Source organism: Oncorhynchus clarkii, chromosome 5 (assembly GCF_045791955.1).
Source record: "Oncorhynchus clarkii lewisi isolate Uvic-CL-2024 chromosome 5, UVic_Ocla_1.0, whole genome shotgun sequence".
Lineage (NCBI taxonomy): Eukaryota > Metazoa > Chordata > Actinopteri > Salmoniformes > Salmonidae > Oncorhynchus > Oncorhynchus clarkii.
The window spans coordinates 91,049,144-91,064,402 of NC_092151.1; the positions used below are offsets into that span (position 1 = coordinate 91,049,144).

The 15,259-nt window shown below is 42.7% G+C and overlaps 1 protein-coding gene across 1 annotated transcript in view; it reads right to left on the bottom strand.

Moving 5' to 3' along the window:
• Positions 1-15,259, bottom strand: part of LOC139409560 (activating transcription factor 6) — a 112,398-nt gene that overhangs the window by 32,876 nt on the left and 64,263 nt on the right. Inside the window, exons 13-14 of the mRNA XM_071154892.1 lie at positions 12,502-12,566; positions 4,754-4,865 (exon numbers count right to left, since the gene is read on the bottom strand). Coding sequence (XP_071010993.1) covers positions 4,754-4,865; positions 12,502-12,566 — 177 coding nt within the window. The remainder of the gene's footprint in view (positions 1-4,753; positions 4,866-12,501; positions 12,567-15,259) is intronic.

The window sequence follows — 15,259 nt, forward strand, 5'->3', positions numbered from 1 at the left end:
GGTGGTAGTAGTAATGATGATGATGATGGTGGTGGTAGTAGTAATGATGATGATGGTGGTGGTAGTAGTAATGATGATGATGGTGGTGGTAGTAGTAGTATTAATGGTGGTGGTGGTGGTAGTAGTAATGATGATGATGGTGGTGGTTGTAATGATGATGATGGTGGTGGTAGTGGTAGTAGTAATGATGATGATGGTGGTGGTGGTAGTAGTAGTAGTAGTAATGATGATGGTGGTGGTAGTAGTAGTAGTAGTAATGATGATGATGGTGGTGGTAGTGGTGGGAGTAGTAGTAGTAGTAGTAATTATGATGGTAATAGTAGATATATCAGAGGTATAACTGATACTAGTGGTAATGGTAGTAGTAGTAGTAGAGATATAAATGATACTAGTGGTAATGGTGGTAGTAGTAGTAGTGGAGATATAAATGATACTAGTGGTAATGTTGGTAGTAGTAGCAGTAGTAGTAGAGATATAAATGATACTAGTGGTAATGGTAGTAGTAGTAGTAGTAGAGATATAAATTATACTAGTGGTAATGGTAGTAGTAGAGATATAAATGTTACTAGTGGTAATGGTAGTAGATATATTAGAGGTATAAATTATCCTAGTGGTAATGTTGGTAGTAGTAGTAGTAGTAGTAGTAGAGATATAAATGATACTAGTGGTAATGGTAGTAGTAGTAGTAGAGATATAAATTATACTAGTAGTAGTAGTAGTAGTAGTAGTAGAGATATAAATGATACTAGTGGTAATGTTGGTAGTAGTAGTAGTAGTAGTAGAGATATAAATGATACTAGTGGTAATGGTAGTAGTAGTAGAGATATAAATTATACTAGTGGTAATGGTAGTAGTAGAGATATAAATGATACTAGTGGTAATGGTAGTAGTAGTAGTAGTAGTAGTAGTAGTAGTAGTAGTAGTAGTAGAGATATAAATGATACTAGTGGTAATGGTGGTAGTAGTAGTAAGTAGTAGTAGTAGTAGTAGAGATATAAATGATACTAGTGGTAATGGTGGTAGTAGTAGTAGTAGAGATATAAATGATACTAGTGGTAATGGTAGTATTAGTAGTAGTAGAGATATAAATGCTACTAGTGGTAATGGTAGTATTAGTAGTAGTAGAGATATAAATGCTACTAGTGGTAATGGTAGTAGAGATATTAGAGGTATAAATGATACTAGTGGTAATGGTGGTAGAGATATTAGAGGTAGTAATGCTACTAGTGGTAATGGTAGTATTAGTGCTAATAATAGTGGTGGTAGCATTAATTTGTGTAGTAATAATAGTAGTAGTCCATATTATTTAGTAGATTATCCTATTACTCTTCACTGTTACTATTTGATTGTTATTTAAAATTATTTTAAATCACTTTTAAATTATTATAATTCATTATTTTATTACAATGTCAAATCAAATCAAATTTTATTAGTCACATGCGCCGACTACAACAGGTGCAGACCTTACAGTGAAATGCTTACTTACGAGCCCCAAACCAACAATGAAGTTAAAAGAAAATAAGGATAAGAATAACAGATAAATGTAACTAGTAATTAAATGTGGTAGCAGAGAGAACAGTCTATGAGTAGGGTGGCTAGAGTCTGACAATTTTTAGGGCCTTCCTCTGACACCACCTGGTATAGAGGTCCTGGATGACAGGAAGCTTGGCCCCAGTAATGTACTGGGCTGTTCGCACTACCCTCTGTAGTGCCTTGCGGTCAGAGGCCGAGCAGTTGCCATACCAGGCTGTGATGCAACCAGTGATGCAACGCTCTCGATGGTGCAGCTGTAGAACCTTTTGAGGACCTGAGGATCCATGCCAAATCTTTTCAGTCTCCTGGGGGGGGATAGGTTTTGTCGTGGCCTCTTCACAACCGTCTTGGTGTGCCAAGGAACTTGAAGCTCTCAACCTGCTCCACTGCAGCCCCGTCGATGAGAATGGGGGCGTGCTCGGTCCTCTTTTTCCTGTAGTCCACAATCATCTCCTTTGTTTTGATCACGTTGAGAGAGAGGTTGTTGTCCTTGCATCACACGGCCAGGTCTCTGACCTCCTCCCTATCGTCGTTGATCAGGCGACACTGTTGTGTCGTCGGCAAATTTAATTATGGTGTTGGAGTCGTGCCTGGCTGTGCAGTCATGAGTGAACAGGGAGTACAGGAGGGGACTGAGCACGCATCCCTGAGGGGCCCCTGTGTTGAGGATCAGTGTGGCGGATGTGTTGTTACCTACCCTTCCCACCTGGGGGCGGCCTATCACGAAGTCCAGGATCCAGTTGCAGTGGGAGGTGTTTCGTCCCAGGGTCCTTAGCTTAGTGATGAGCTTTGAGGGCACTATGGTGTTGAAAGCTGAGCTGTAGTCAATGAATAGCAATCTCATATAGGTGTTCCTTTTGTCCAGGTGGGAAAGGGCAGTGTGGAGTGCAATAGAGATTGCATCACCTGTGGATCTGTTGGGGCGGTACGCAAATTGGAGTGGGTCTAGGGTTTCTGGGATGAGGGCCTTTCAAAGCACTTCATGGCTACAGATATGAGCGTTACGGGTCGGTAGTCATCTAGACAGGTTACCTTAGTGTTCTTTGGCACAGGGACTATGGTGGTCTGCTTAAAACATGTTGGTATTACAGACTCGGACAGAGAGAGGTTGAAAATGTCAGAGCGCATGCTCTGAGTACACGTCCTGGTAATCCGTCTGGCCCTGCGGCCTTGTGAATGTTGACCTGTTTAAAAGGTCTTACTCACGTCGGCTGCGGAGAGTGTGATATATGTATATTGTATACATTGTTGCTCATGGCAATAAAGCAGCTTGAATTAGAGAGAGCGAGAGCGAGCGAGAGAGAGAGAGAGAGAGAGAGAGAGCGAGAGAGAGAGAGCGAAAGCCTAGAGGTGATGAGAAGCAGGTCAGTTCTAATCCTCCGGTCTGTTCCGACTCAGCCTTGGCCACAGGACCATGAACACGTCTTTGTTTGAACGGACGGCAGGAAGAGTTTCAAATTTACAAGCCTGTTTTCGACTGCAATTAGTCATTACCTAACATTAGCTATTTTTCCAATAAACAATGTCATTAAGTGTCCTTTTTTCTCAGTCCTTGGCCCAGTTTAGAGTGTCTGGAAGTGCAGCGGTATAGTCTACAAAGGGATGGAACCGAGAACATGGGGATCCAGGGCTTTATGGAAGTAATTATAATTTAGGGAAACTTGTGCAACCTTTAACAGATTTGGTCTCCTTTTGTTTAGTCAGAGCTAGAGCACAAGAAGTGTGTACGGGAGAGGTCAATCCAGGCTAGGTTACGTAGACCTGTGTCTGCTCGCCAGGGTTGGGTATGTTACTTTCTAAATGGAATCTGTTACAGTTACTAGTTTCCTGTCCAAAATTGATATCAGTAACGTAAATTTCAGATTACCCAAACTCAGTAACGTAATCAGATTACTTTCAGTTACTTTCCCTATTACTTTCCTCTTAAGAGACATTAGAAGACGACAAAAATGATCCATCAAACACATTTGGTGTGTCATCATAGAGGTCTCTGATTGGTGGTCATCACTTGGCGTGTCACCATAGAGGTCTCTGATTGGTGGTCAGACTCTCTCAGGTAAAACAAAGTTAAACTCAGTAGTGGAGTGTGGGGTAAAATCACCGGGGAAACTTTCTCCAGAAGAAAAATTCATATTACAACCTGTTCTGTGATAAGTGAGTTGTTCGCTGTATAACCTGATAGCTCATAGGACTTGGAAAAAGAAAAAGGGGAGTCGTACACTCTAGGAGCTCAGATGTATAACCAACGTTTCGACAGCCAAACTGTCTTCATATGCCTTGCCAACGTGATATATAGGCCTTAAGACGAGACAATAAGCAGAATCAATTCAACCACATCTTTGTTTCATCAAAAGAAAACAGAGAGTAACCTCTAGACACAGTTTAACTGATGATTACGAATGGCCTGGGGATAGGCTGGAGAGAGGAACTACACCCTTCCTTCCCTTCTCACCCAAATCCAAACCTTAACACAGGCAGAGGTGTGAGCTGACTGATGCTAACGTCTTGGACCTGGCCCCTGGATGTAGAATAGACCTAATAGCCTGTCTCAGTGTCTGATGACTTTACGGGCTTTCGCCCTGCATCTGTGATGTTCTACCTAGACAATACATCACAGACATGTACATAGAGTCATTCTCTCTCTCTCTCTCTCTCTCTCTCTCTCTCTCTCTCTCTCTCTCTCTCTCTCTCTCTCTCTCTCTCTCTCTCTCTCTCTCTCTCTCTCTCTCTCTCTCTCTCTCTCTCTCTCTCTCTCTCTCTCTCTCTCTCTCTCTCTCTCTCTCTCTCTCTCTCTCTCTCTCTCTCTCTCTCTCTCTCTCTCTCTCTCTCTCTCTCTCTCTCTCTCTCTCTCTCTCTCTCTCGTCCTTTAGAAGAGAGAGGGGCACACAGGGTGGCCAAGCACAGCGGCGCAGTCAATCCATCTGTATTCCATCAGCATTTGCAGTGTTTTTCCTTTTACATGTTATTAATAATCTATAAGTCGATCCATCTGTATTCCATCAGCATGTGCAGTGTTTCTCTAACCAGCCCTAGGGACATGGAAATAATGTCTCTGGAAGCCTGCTACTAAACCCACCCCTTAGTTGATTTATATTACTGAATAGATGTCACCTATCAAACATGATTTTATGTGAACTAGCCAGCAGGTATAGATTAGGTTTAGGTTACCTTTGAAGTTGTATAATATGTATAAATAACTTAAAAGTCATTCCAAGCTCACCCTGCGGAAAGACACCACGTAGAAGGTGTCTCCACGGCGATGGATCTCGTCAAAGAAGTCGTTGTAGGTGCGGTGAGGAGCGAAGTACACCTGCAGCTCATTACCTGGGCTCCTGTGGGAGGGGGGGGGGGGGGGGGGGGGGGGGGGGGAGACGACGACAAATACAATATTTACTTCAGTTACAGGCTCCGCTGTATACAACAAATACCAGAACGGATTCTAAACTCCTTCCCTCAGGGACATTTGCATGAATATGCAGTTGAGCTTTTGTTTTCACAGGAATCAAACATGTGCATTCTCGCAGTACAAGATGAATAACAGATTTAATACATTTTGACAGAGTTTTTCAAATCTACAGCCAAAACATCAGGAGAATGCACTACTACACACTAGCCTCTGTCTTAGGACCTCACAAGCCCATGTCATACAAGCCCTAGTCACACAAGCCCTAGACACACAAGCCCTAGTCACACAAGCCCTAGTCACACAAGCCCTAGTCACACAAGCCCTAGTCACACAAGCCCTAGTCACACAATCCCTAGACACACAATCCCTAGACACACAAGCCCTAGTCACACAAGCCCTAGTCACACAAGCCCTAGTCACACAAGCCCTAGTCACACAAGCCCTAGTCACACAATCCCTAGACACACAAGCCCTAGTCATACAATCCCTAGACACACAAGCCCTAGTCACAAAAGCCCTAGACACACAAGCCCTAGACACACAAGCCCTAGTCACTGATCACGTTTACACACTAATATCCTGTTATTATTCGTGATACTTAACGTCATATCCCATTTACAATAACCCCAAAAAACAATGTCTCCCGGTCATGAGAAACCTGGATAATATGCCTGGGATATGCTGATCTTAAACGGGATACTCTGGCATGTAAACATCTTCTCCCGTTTAGTGTTGTTTTTAAAAAAAAATTGCGGTCTGCACAGGGTCAGTTTCCACCATCATTGTTGTTGTGTGATAATGTTTTCATCTGATTGTCAAAACAAATCATTTCAAAAAGTAGGTTACCTGCTCAGTTTGATCCACCATACTAATTCCATCATAAATAGTTCTGCTGATACTCCATACTGGACCGTATAGTCCACTGGCTTAGGCTACTTTCACCCCCATTTAGATATGTTTCTGCTAGTATGTTTGTGCTAGTATGTTTGTGCTAGTATGTTTCTGCTAGTATGTTTCTGCTAGTATGTTTCTGCTAGTATGTTTCTGCTAGTATGTTTCTGCTAATATGTTTCTGCTAGTATGTTTCTGCTAATATGTTTCTGCTAATATGTTTCTGCTAATAATTTATGACATTCAGTTAAAAACAAATTCTTATTTTCAATGACAGCCTACCGGGGAACAGTGGGTTAACTGCCTTAACTGAATGTCTTACATAGATAGAATGAATGCATTAGTAATCTAATTGACACTGTCTAAGTTGTCTGTTTCGTTTAGGGACCGGGGAGAAAATACAATACATTTCAAAACAGTGGAAAGATTGTTCCCAAAGCAAAACGTCCAAATGTCATCAGTTTGACCAGTTTTAAGGAAATGAAAAGCTGAGAAAACTATGAAACATGTTTCTGATAAGACTTCAGTTTGTCTTGGGTACAAATTTGGTGGTTGAAATACTGTCTGCTTTCATAATAGTGTCAAATATAACAGTTATATGCACAGCACACGTGTTTTCTCGAGATGCCGAAAGAAAGAAATCGTATTTCTCCACTCCTGTTCCCGAGACAAAATGTAAAAATGTTTTTTTTATAATTTTACTGCAAGAAATGCATAATTCTGCATGAGTTAATACTATATTACACGTGAGAGGTTATGGGCCTACAATCAGTGACTATACCATTTAACCCTTATGAATTTAAATGAAGAATATTCTGTTTATTCATGGCGACAGGGATACTTGTGAGCGAGATAGCAAAAAGGTGCTAGCGTGATATGAGCTACTATCCCGGAAAACTGTGAGCATGTAAACGTGGTCCTTCTCTGCAGTCTGTATCCCACTTTAATGACAGACAGTCAGGGGTCAAGGCTAAAGGTTTGGCCAAGGCCTGCGACTATGCCCCAGAGTGTCTGGTTGGCCATTAAACTTGATTTTCAAATGTGGGAAAGTCAAAAGCATGAGGAAAATGTAGGACCAAAATAACATATGATTGCGAACAAAAACATTAGTCCTCTGGGGGAACAAATACAAAATGTCATATTTAGAATATTTTATTTTTTCCATTTCATACTAAAAACAGAACTTGTACTGCAAGTGAATATGTCAGTTTTTCATGTTGTATGGTGTCCTGAAAAGTTGAAAGCTATTTTATAAAATCGGATTTACAAATGGGAAAAGCTTTGCGAGGCCAAAAACTCAAACGTCCAATAAGGCAGATCTAAGATAGATATTCCCAGGCAGACTGACGCAGTAAAGACATCTGATAGATACTCCCAGGCAGACTGACACAGTAAAGACATCTGATAGATACTCCCAGGCAGACTGACACAGTAAAGATATCTGATAGATACTCCCAGGCAGACTGATATAGTAAAGATATCTGATAGATACTCCCAGGCAGACTGACACAGTAAAGACATCTGATAGATACTCCCAGGCAGACTGACACAGTAAAGACATCTGATAGATACTCCCAGGCAGACTGACGCAGTAAAGACATCTGATAGATACTCCCAGGCAGACTGACACAGTAAAGACATCTGATAGATACTCCCAGGCAGACTGACACAGTAAATACATCTGATAGATACTCCCAGGCAGACTGACACAGTAAAGACATCTGATAGATACTCCCAGGCAGACTGACACAGTAAAGACATCTGATAGATACCCCCAGGCAGACTGACACAGTAAATACATCTGATAGATACCCCCAGGCAGACTGACACAGTAAAGACATCTCATAGATACTCCCAGGCAGACTGACACAGTAAAGACATCTGATAGATACCCCCAGGCAGACTGACACAGTAAAGACATCTGATAGATACTCCCAGGCAGACTGACGCAGTAAAGACATCAGATAGATACTCCCAGGCAGACTGATATAGTAAAGACATCTGATAGATACTCCCAGGCAGACTGACACAGTAAAGACATCTGATAGATACTCCCAGGCAGACTGACACAGTAAAGATATCTGATAGATACCCCCAGGCAGACTGACACAGTAAAGACATCTGATAGATACCCCCAGGCAGACTGACACAGTAAAGACATCTGATAGATACTCCCAGGCAGACTGACACAGTAAAGACATCTGATAGATACCCCCAGGCAGACTGATGTAGTAAAGACATCAGATAGATACTCCCAGGCAGATTGACACAGTAAAGACATCTGATAGATACTCCCAGGCAGACTGACACAGTAAAGATATCTGATAGATACCCCCAGGCAGACTGATGTAGTAAAGACATCTGATAGATACTCCCAGGCAGACTGACACAGTAAAGACATCAGATAGATACTCCCAGGCAGACTGACACAGTAAAGACATCTGATAGATACTCCCAGGCAGACTGACACAGTAAAGACATCTGATAGATACTACCAGGCAGACTGACACAGTAAAGACATCTGATAGATACTCCCAGGCAGACTGACACAGTAAAGACATCTGATAGATACCCCCAGGCAGACTGACACAGTAAAGACATCTGATAGATACCCCCAGGCAGACTGACACAGTAAAGACATCTGATAGATACTCCCAGGCAGACTGACACAGTAAAGACATCTGATAGATACTCCCAGGCAGACTGATGTAGTAAAGACATCTGATAGATACTCCCAGGCAGACTGACGTAGTAAAGACATCTGATAGATACTCCCAGGCAGACTGACACAGTAAAGACATCTGATAGATACTCCCAGGCAGACTGACACAGTAAAGACATCTGATAGATAACCCCAGGCAGACTGACACAGTAAAGACATCTGATAGATACTCCCAGGCAGACTGACACAGTAAAGACATCTGATAGATACTCCCAGGCAGACTGACACAGTAAAGACATCTGATAGATACTCCCAGGCAGACTGACACAGTAAAGACATCTGATAGATACTCCCAGGCAGACTGACACAGTAAAGACATCTGATAGATACTCCCAGGCAGACTGACACAGTAAAGACATCTGATAGATACTCCCAGGCAGACTGACACAGTAAAGACATCTGATAGATACTCCCAGGCAGACTGATGTAGTAAAGACATCTGATAGATACACCCAGGCAGACTGATGTAGTAAAGACATCTGATAGATACTCCCAGGCAGACTGATGTAGTAAAGACATCAGATAGATACTCCCAGGCAGACTGATGTAGTAAAGACATCTGATAGATACTACCAGGCAGACTGACACAGTAAAGACATCTGATAGATACTCCCAGGCAGTCTGACACAGTAAAGACATCAGATAGATACTCCCAGGCAGACTGACACAGTAAAGACATCTGATAGATACCCCCAGGCAGACTGACACAGTAAAGACATCTGATAGATACTCCCAGGCAGACTGACACAGTAAAGACATCTGATAGATACCCCCAGGCAGACTGACACAGTAAAGACATCTGATAGATACTCCCAGGCAGACTGACACAGTAAAGACATCTGATAGATACTCCCAGGCAGACTGACACAGTAAAGACATCTGATAGATACCCCCAGGCAGACTGACACAGTAAAGACATCTGATAGATACCCCCAGGCAGACTGACACAGTAAAGACATCTGATAGATACTCCCAGGCAGACTGACGCAGTAAAGACATCAGATAGATACTCCCAGGCAGACTGATATAGTAAAGACATCTGATAGATACTCCCAGGCAGACTGACACAGTAAAGACATCTGATAGATACTCCCAGGCAGACTGACACAGTAAAGATATCTGATAGATACCCCCAGGCAGACTGACACAGTAAAGACATCTGATAGATACCCCCAGGCAGACTGACACAGTAAAGACATCTGATAGATACTCCCAGGCAGACTGACACAGTAAAGACATCTGATAGATACCCCCAGGCAGACTGATGTAGTAAAGACATCAGATAGATAGTCCCAGGCAGATTGACACAGTAAAGACATCTGATAGATACTCCCAGGCAGACTGACACAGTAAAGATATCTGATAGATACCCCCAGGCAGACTGATGTAGTAAAGACATCTGATAGATACTCCCAGGCAGACTGACACAGTAAAGACATCAGATAGATACTCCCAGGCAGACTGACACAGTAAAGACATCTGATAGATACTCCCAGGCAGACTGACACAGTAAAGACATCTGATAGATACTACCAGGCAGACTGACACAGTAAAGACATCTGATAGATACTCCCAGGCAGACTGACACAGTAAAGACATCTGATAGATACCCCCAGGCAGACTGACACAGTAAAGACATCTGATAGATACCCCCAGGCAGACTGACACAGTAAAGACATCTGATAGATACTCCCAGGCAGACTGACACAGTAAAGACATCTGATAGATACTCCCAGGCAGACTGATGTAGTAAAGACATCTGATAGATACTCCCAGGCAGACTGACGTAGTAAAGACATCTGATAGATACTCCCAGGCAGACTGACACAGTAAAGACATCTGATAGATACTCCCAGGCAGACTGACACAGTAAAGACATCTGATAGATAACCCCAGGCAGACTGACACAGTAAAGACATCTGATAGATACTCCCAGGCAGACTGACACAGTAAAGACATCTGATAGATACTCCCAGGCAGACTGACACAGTAAAGACATCTGATAGATACTCCCAGGCAGACTGACACAGTAAAGACATCTGATAGATACTCCCAGGCAGACTGACACAGTAAAGACATCTGATAGATACTCCCAGGCAGACTGACACAGTAAAGACATCTGATAGATACTCCCAGGCAGACTGACACAGTAAAGACATCTGATAGATACTCCCAGGCAGACTGATGTAGTAAAGACATCTGATAGATACACCCAGGCAGACTGATGTAGTAAAGACATCTGATAGATACTCCCAGGCAGACTGATGTAGTAAAGACATCAGATAGATACTCCCAGGCAGACTGATGTAGTAAAGACATCTGATAGATACTACCAGGCAGACTGACACAGTAAAGACATCTGATAGATACTCCCAGGCAGTCTGACACAGTAAAGACATCAGATAGATACTCCCAGGCAGACTGACACAGTAAAGACATCTGATAGATACCCCCAGGCAGACTGACACAGTAAAGACATCTGATAGATACTCCCAGGCAGACTGACACAGTAAAGACATCTGATAGATACCCCCAGGCAGACTGACACAGTAAAGACATCTGATAGATACTCCCAGGCAGACTGACACAGTAAAGACATCTGATAGATACTCCCAGGCAGACTGACACAGTAAAGACATCTGATAGATACCCCCAGGCAGACTGACACAGTAAAGACATCTGATAGATACTCCCAGGCAGACTGACACAGTAAAGACATCTGATAGATACCCCCAGGCAGACTGACACAGTAAAGACATCTGATAGATACCCCCAGGCAGACTGACACAGTAAAGACATCTGATAGATACTCCCAGGCAGACTGACACAGTAAAGACATCTGATAGATACTCCCAGGCAGACTGACACAGTAAAGACATCTGATAGATACTCCCAGGCAGACTGACACAGTAAAGACATCTGATAGATACTACCAGGCAGACTGATATAGTAAAGACATCTGATAGATACTCCCAGGCAGACTGACACAGTAAAGACATCTGATAGATACTCCCAGGCAGACTGACACAGTAAAGACATCTGATAGATACCCCCAGGCAGACTGACACAGTAAAGACATCTGATAGATACTCCCAGGCAGACTGACACAGTAAATACATCTGATAGATACTCCCAGGCAGACTGACACAGTAAATACATCTGATAGATACTCCCAGGCAGACTGACACAGTAAAGACATCTGATAGATACTCCCAGGCAGACTGACACAGTAAATACATCTGATAGATACTCCCAGGCAGACTGACACAGTAAATACATCTGATAGATACTCCCAGGCAGACTGACACAGTAAAGACATCTGATAGATACTCCCAGGCAGACTGACACAGTAAAGACATCTGATAGATACTCCCAGGCAGACTGACACAGTAAAGACATCTGATAGATACTCCCAGGCAGACTGACACAGTAAAGACATCTGATAGATACCCCCAGGCAGACTGACACAGTAAAGACATCTGATAGATACTCCCAGGCAGACTGACACAGTAAAGACATCTGATAGATACTCCCAGGCAGACTGACACAGTAAAGACATCTGATAGATACTCCCAGGCAGACTGACACAGTAAAGACATCTGATAGATACCCCCAGGCAGACTGACACAGTAAAGACATCTGATAGATACTCCCAGGCAGACTGACACAGTAAAGACATCTGATAGATACTCCCAGGCAGACTGACACAGTAAAGACATCTGATAGATACTCCCAGGCAGACTGACACAGTAAAGACATCTGATAGATACCCCCAGGCAGACTGACACAGTAAAGACATCTGATAGATACTCCCAGGCAGACTGACACAGTAAAGACATCTGATAGATACTCCCAGGCAGACTGACGATCTAAACACTGGAATAAGGTAAACATGACATACATCTAGAAATCATATATATTTTGTATATATACACACTCCTCCACTCACTTCTCTGTGGAGTCAGTGTACTGGACTGTTAGGACCTGGGACACCTCAGCCTTCTTATCCTCTTTCTGTATGGAGAGAAAGAGACAGAGGAGAGACAGAGAGAGAGAAGAGAGAGACAAAGACAGAGGAGGAGAGAGAAGGAGACAGAGGAGACCGAGACAGAGGAGACCGAGAGAGAGGAGACCGAGAGAGAGGAGACCGAGAGAGGAGACCGAGAGAGAGGAGACCGAGAGAGAGGAGAGAGACAGAGGAGAGATGAGGAGACAGATGAGACCGAGACAGAGGAGACCGAGAGAGAGGAGAGAGAAAGAGGAGAGAGAAGGAGACAGAGGAGATCGAGAGAGAGACAAGAGACAGAGGAGAGAGAGAGTTAGTTAGTGGTTAGAACATTTGAATGAAGAAGTGAAAACTACTGGAGATACATTTGTTGGCTGTGTATGTTGGTACAGTTCAGTATGTTGGTACAGTATGTTGGTACAGTTCAGTATGTTGGTACAGTATAGTATGTTGGTACAGTATAGTATGTTGGTACAGTTCAGTATGTTGGTACAGTATAGTATGTTGGTACAGTTCAGTATGTTGGTACAGTATAGTATGTTGGTACAGTTCAGTGTGTTGGTACAGTATGTTGGTACAGTATAGTATATGTCCAGGTGTGTATGTATGTTGGTACAGTATATGTTCAGGTGTGTATGTGTTTTCATCCCACACAGTCAATGACAAGCTCCCTGGCCTCTTTTTTCCAGCAGAGAGCTGGATGACACTCTATCCCTTTCAGGAAGACGTCACATCACCAAGGCTGTGTTTACACAGGCAGCCCAATTCAGATTTTTTTTTGCCACTAATTGGTCTTTTGACAAATCAGATCACATCTTTTGCCAATAATTGGGCAAAAGATCAGAATCGGGCTTCCTGTGTAAACACAGCCCAAGTCACTGACCACCTCTACCTCAGGGGCCATGCCAGCCACACAGTTTCCCCCAGACAAATGACATCACTCCAGGCATAACTCAAGTGTTTTTCTTGTGGGAGCATAGCTGGGCCCTCCTGGGCTTGGCTTAATGGATGGTTCTCATTAAAACCTTAAAACCAAGGCCTTAGGGAAACAGCTAGCTGTGAATACCTCCCAAACAAATGACTCAACTAAAAACAGACATGTCTGTACGATCATTTATTTGAATGAGTAGAAATTAAACCAACAATGCTAATGTTGTTTCGATTCAACTGGGCTGCTAAGACCTTTCCAAGTAGTCATGGTGGGTCAGGGGGCTGTGTATGGTAAATACATGGGAAACAGGGGTGTGTCATGTTTCAGGGGGCTGTGTATGGTAAATACATGGGAAACAGGGGTGTGTCATGTTTCAGGGGGCTGTGTATGGTAAATACAGGGGAAACAGGGGTGTGTCATGTTTCAGGGGGCTGTGTATGGTAAATACATGGGAAACAGGGGTGTGTCATGTTTCAGGGGGCTGTGTATGGTAAATACAGGGGAAACAGGGGTGTGTCATGTTTCAGGGGGCTGTGTATGGTAAATACAGGGGAAACAGGGGTGTGTCATGTTTCAGGGGGCTGTGTATGGTAAATACAGGAGTGTGTCATGTTTCAGGGGGCTGTGTATGGGAAATACAGGGGTGTGTCATGTTTCAGGGGGCTGTATATGGTAAATACAGGGGAAACAGGGGTGTGTCATGTTTCAGGGGGCTGTGTATGGGAAATACAGGGAAAACAGGGGTGTGTCATGTTTCAGGGGCCTGTGTAGGGGAAATACAGGGGTGTGTCGTGTTTCAGGGGGCTGTATATGGTAAATACAGGGAAAACAGAAGTGCAGCTCATTGCTGAACAACTCAACTGTTTCCTTTCAGTAGAAACTCACTCAGTCATTCTGACTTAACTAAGCCACAGGTTTCCTGCTGAACTGTTCACTTTACTATTACAAACTATTAATATTACTTCAATTAGCTAACCTCCTAGCTTCACATTAAAAACGATTCATATTTCTTCAATTAGCTAACCTCCTAGCTTCACATTTACAAACTATCAATATTTATTCGATTAGCTAACCTCCTAGCTTCACATTAAAATTGATTCATATTTCTTCAATTAGCTAACCTCCTAGCTTCACATTTACAAACTATCAATATTTCTTCGATTAGCTAACCTTCTAGCTTCACATTGACAAATTATCAATATTACTTCAATTAGCTAACCTCCTAGCTTCACATTGACAAATTATCAATATTACTTCAATTAGCTAACCTCCTAGCTTCACATTTACAAACTATTAATATTTATTCGATTAGCTAACCTCCTAGCTTCACATTTACAAACTATCAATATTACTTCAATTAGCTAACCTCCTAACTTCACATTACAAACTATCAATATTACTTCATTTAGCTAACCTCCTAGCTTCACATTACAAACTATCAATATTACTTCATTTAGCTAACCTCCTAGCTTCACAGAACATTAACACAAGTACAAATCCTTTCTTGAAACTGAATCATGATAGTCTACTAATGTCCTGTCCAATAAACAAACAAACTGTCCTCAATCTTTCCACCTCTACATCTGTCCAATAAACAAACACTGAGTAGTGGACCTGCCCACTCCTAAAAACACGGTGTAGAAGGGTGCTGTTCTGTGTTGGAATCCTTCAACATGTTGGAATCACAAGAACCCAAGAAGTCTATAGGGGTCCTGGGAAAATATATCTCCATCTTGGACTGGAGAGAGTGAGAACTGGAGTATTGGACTG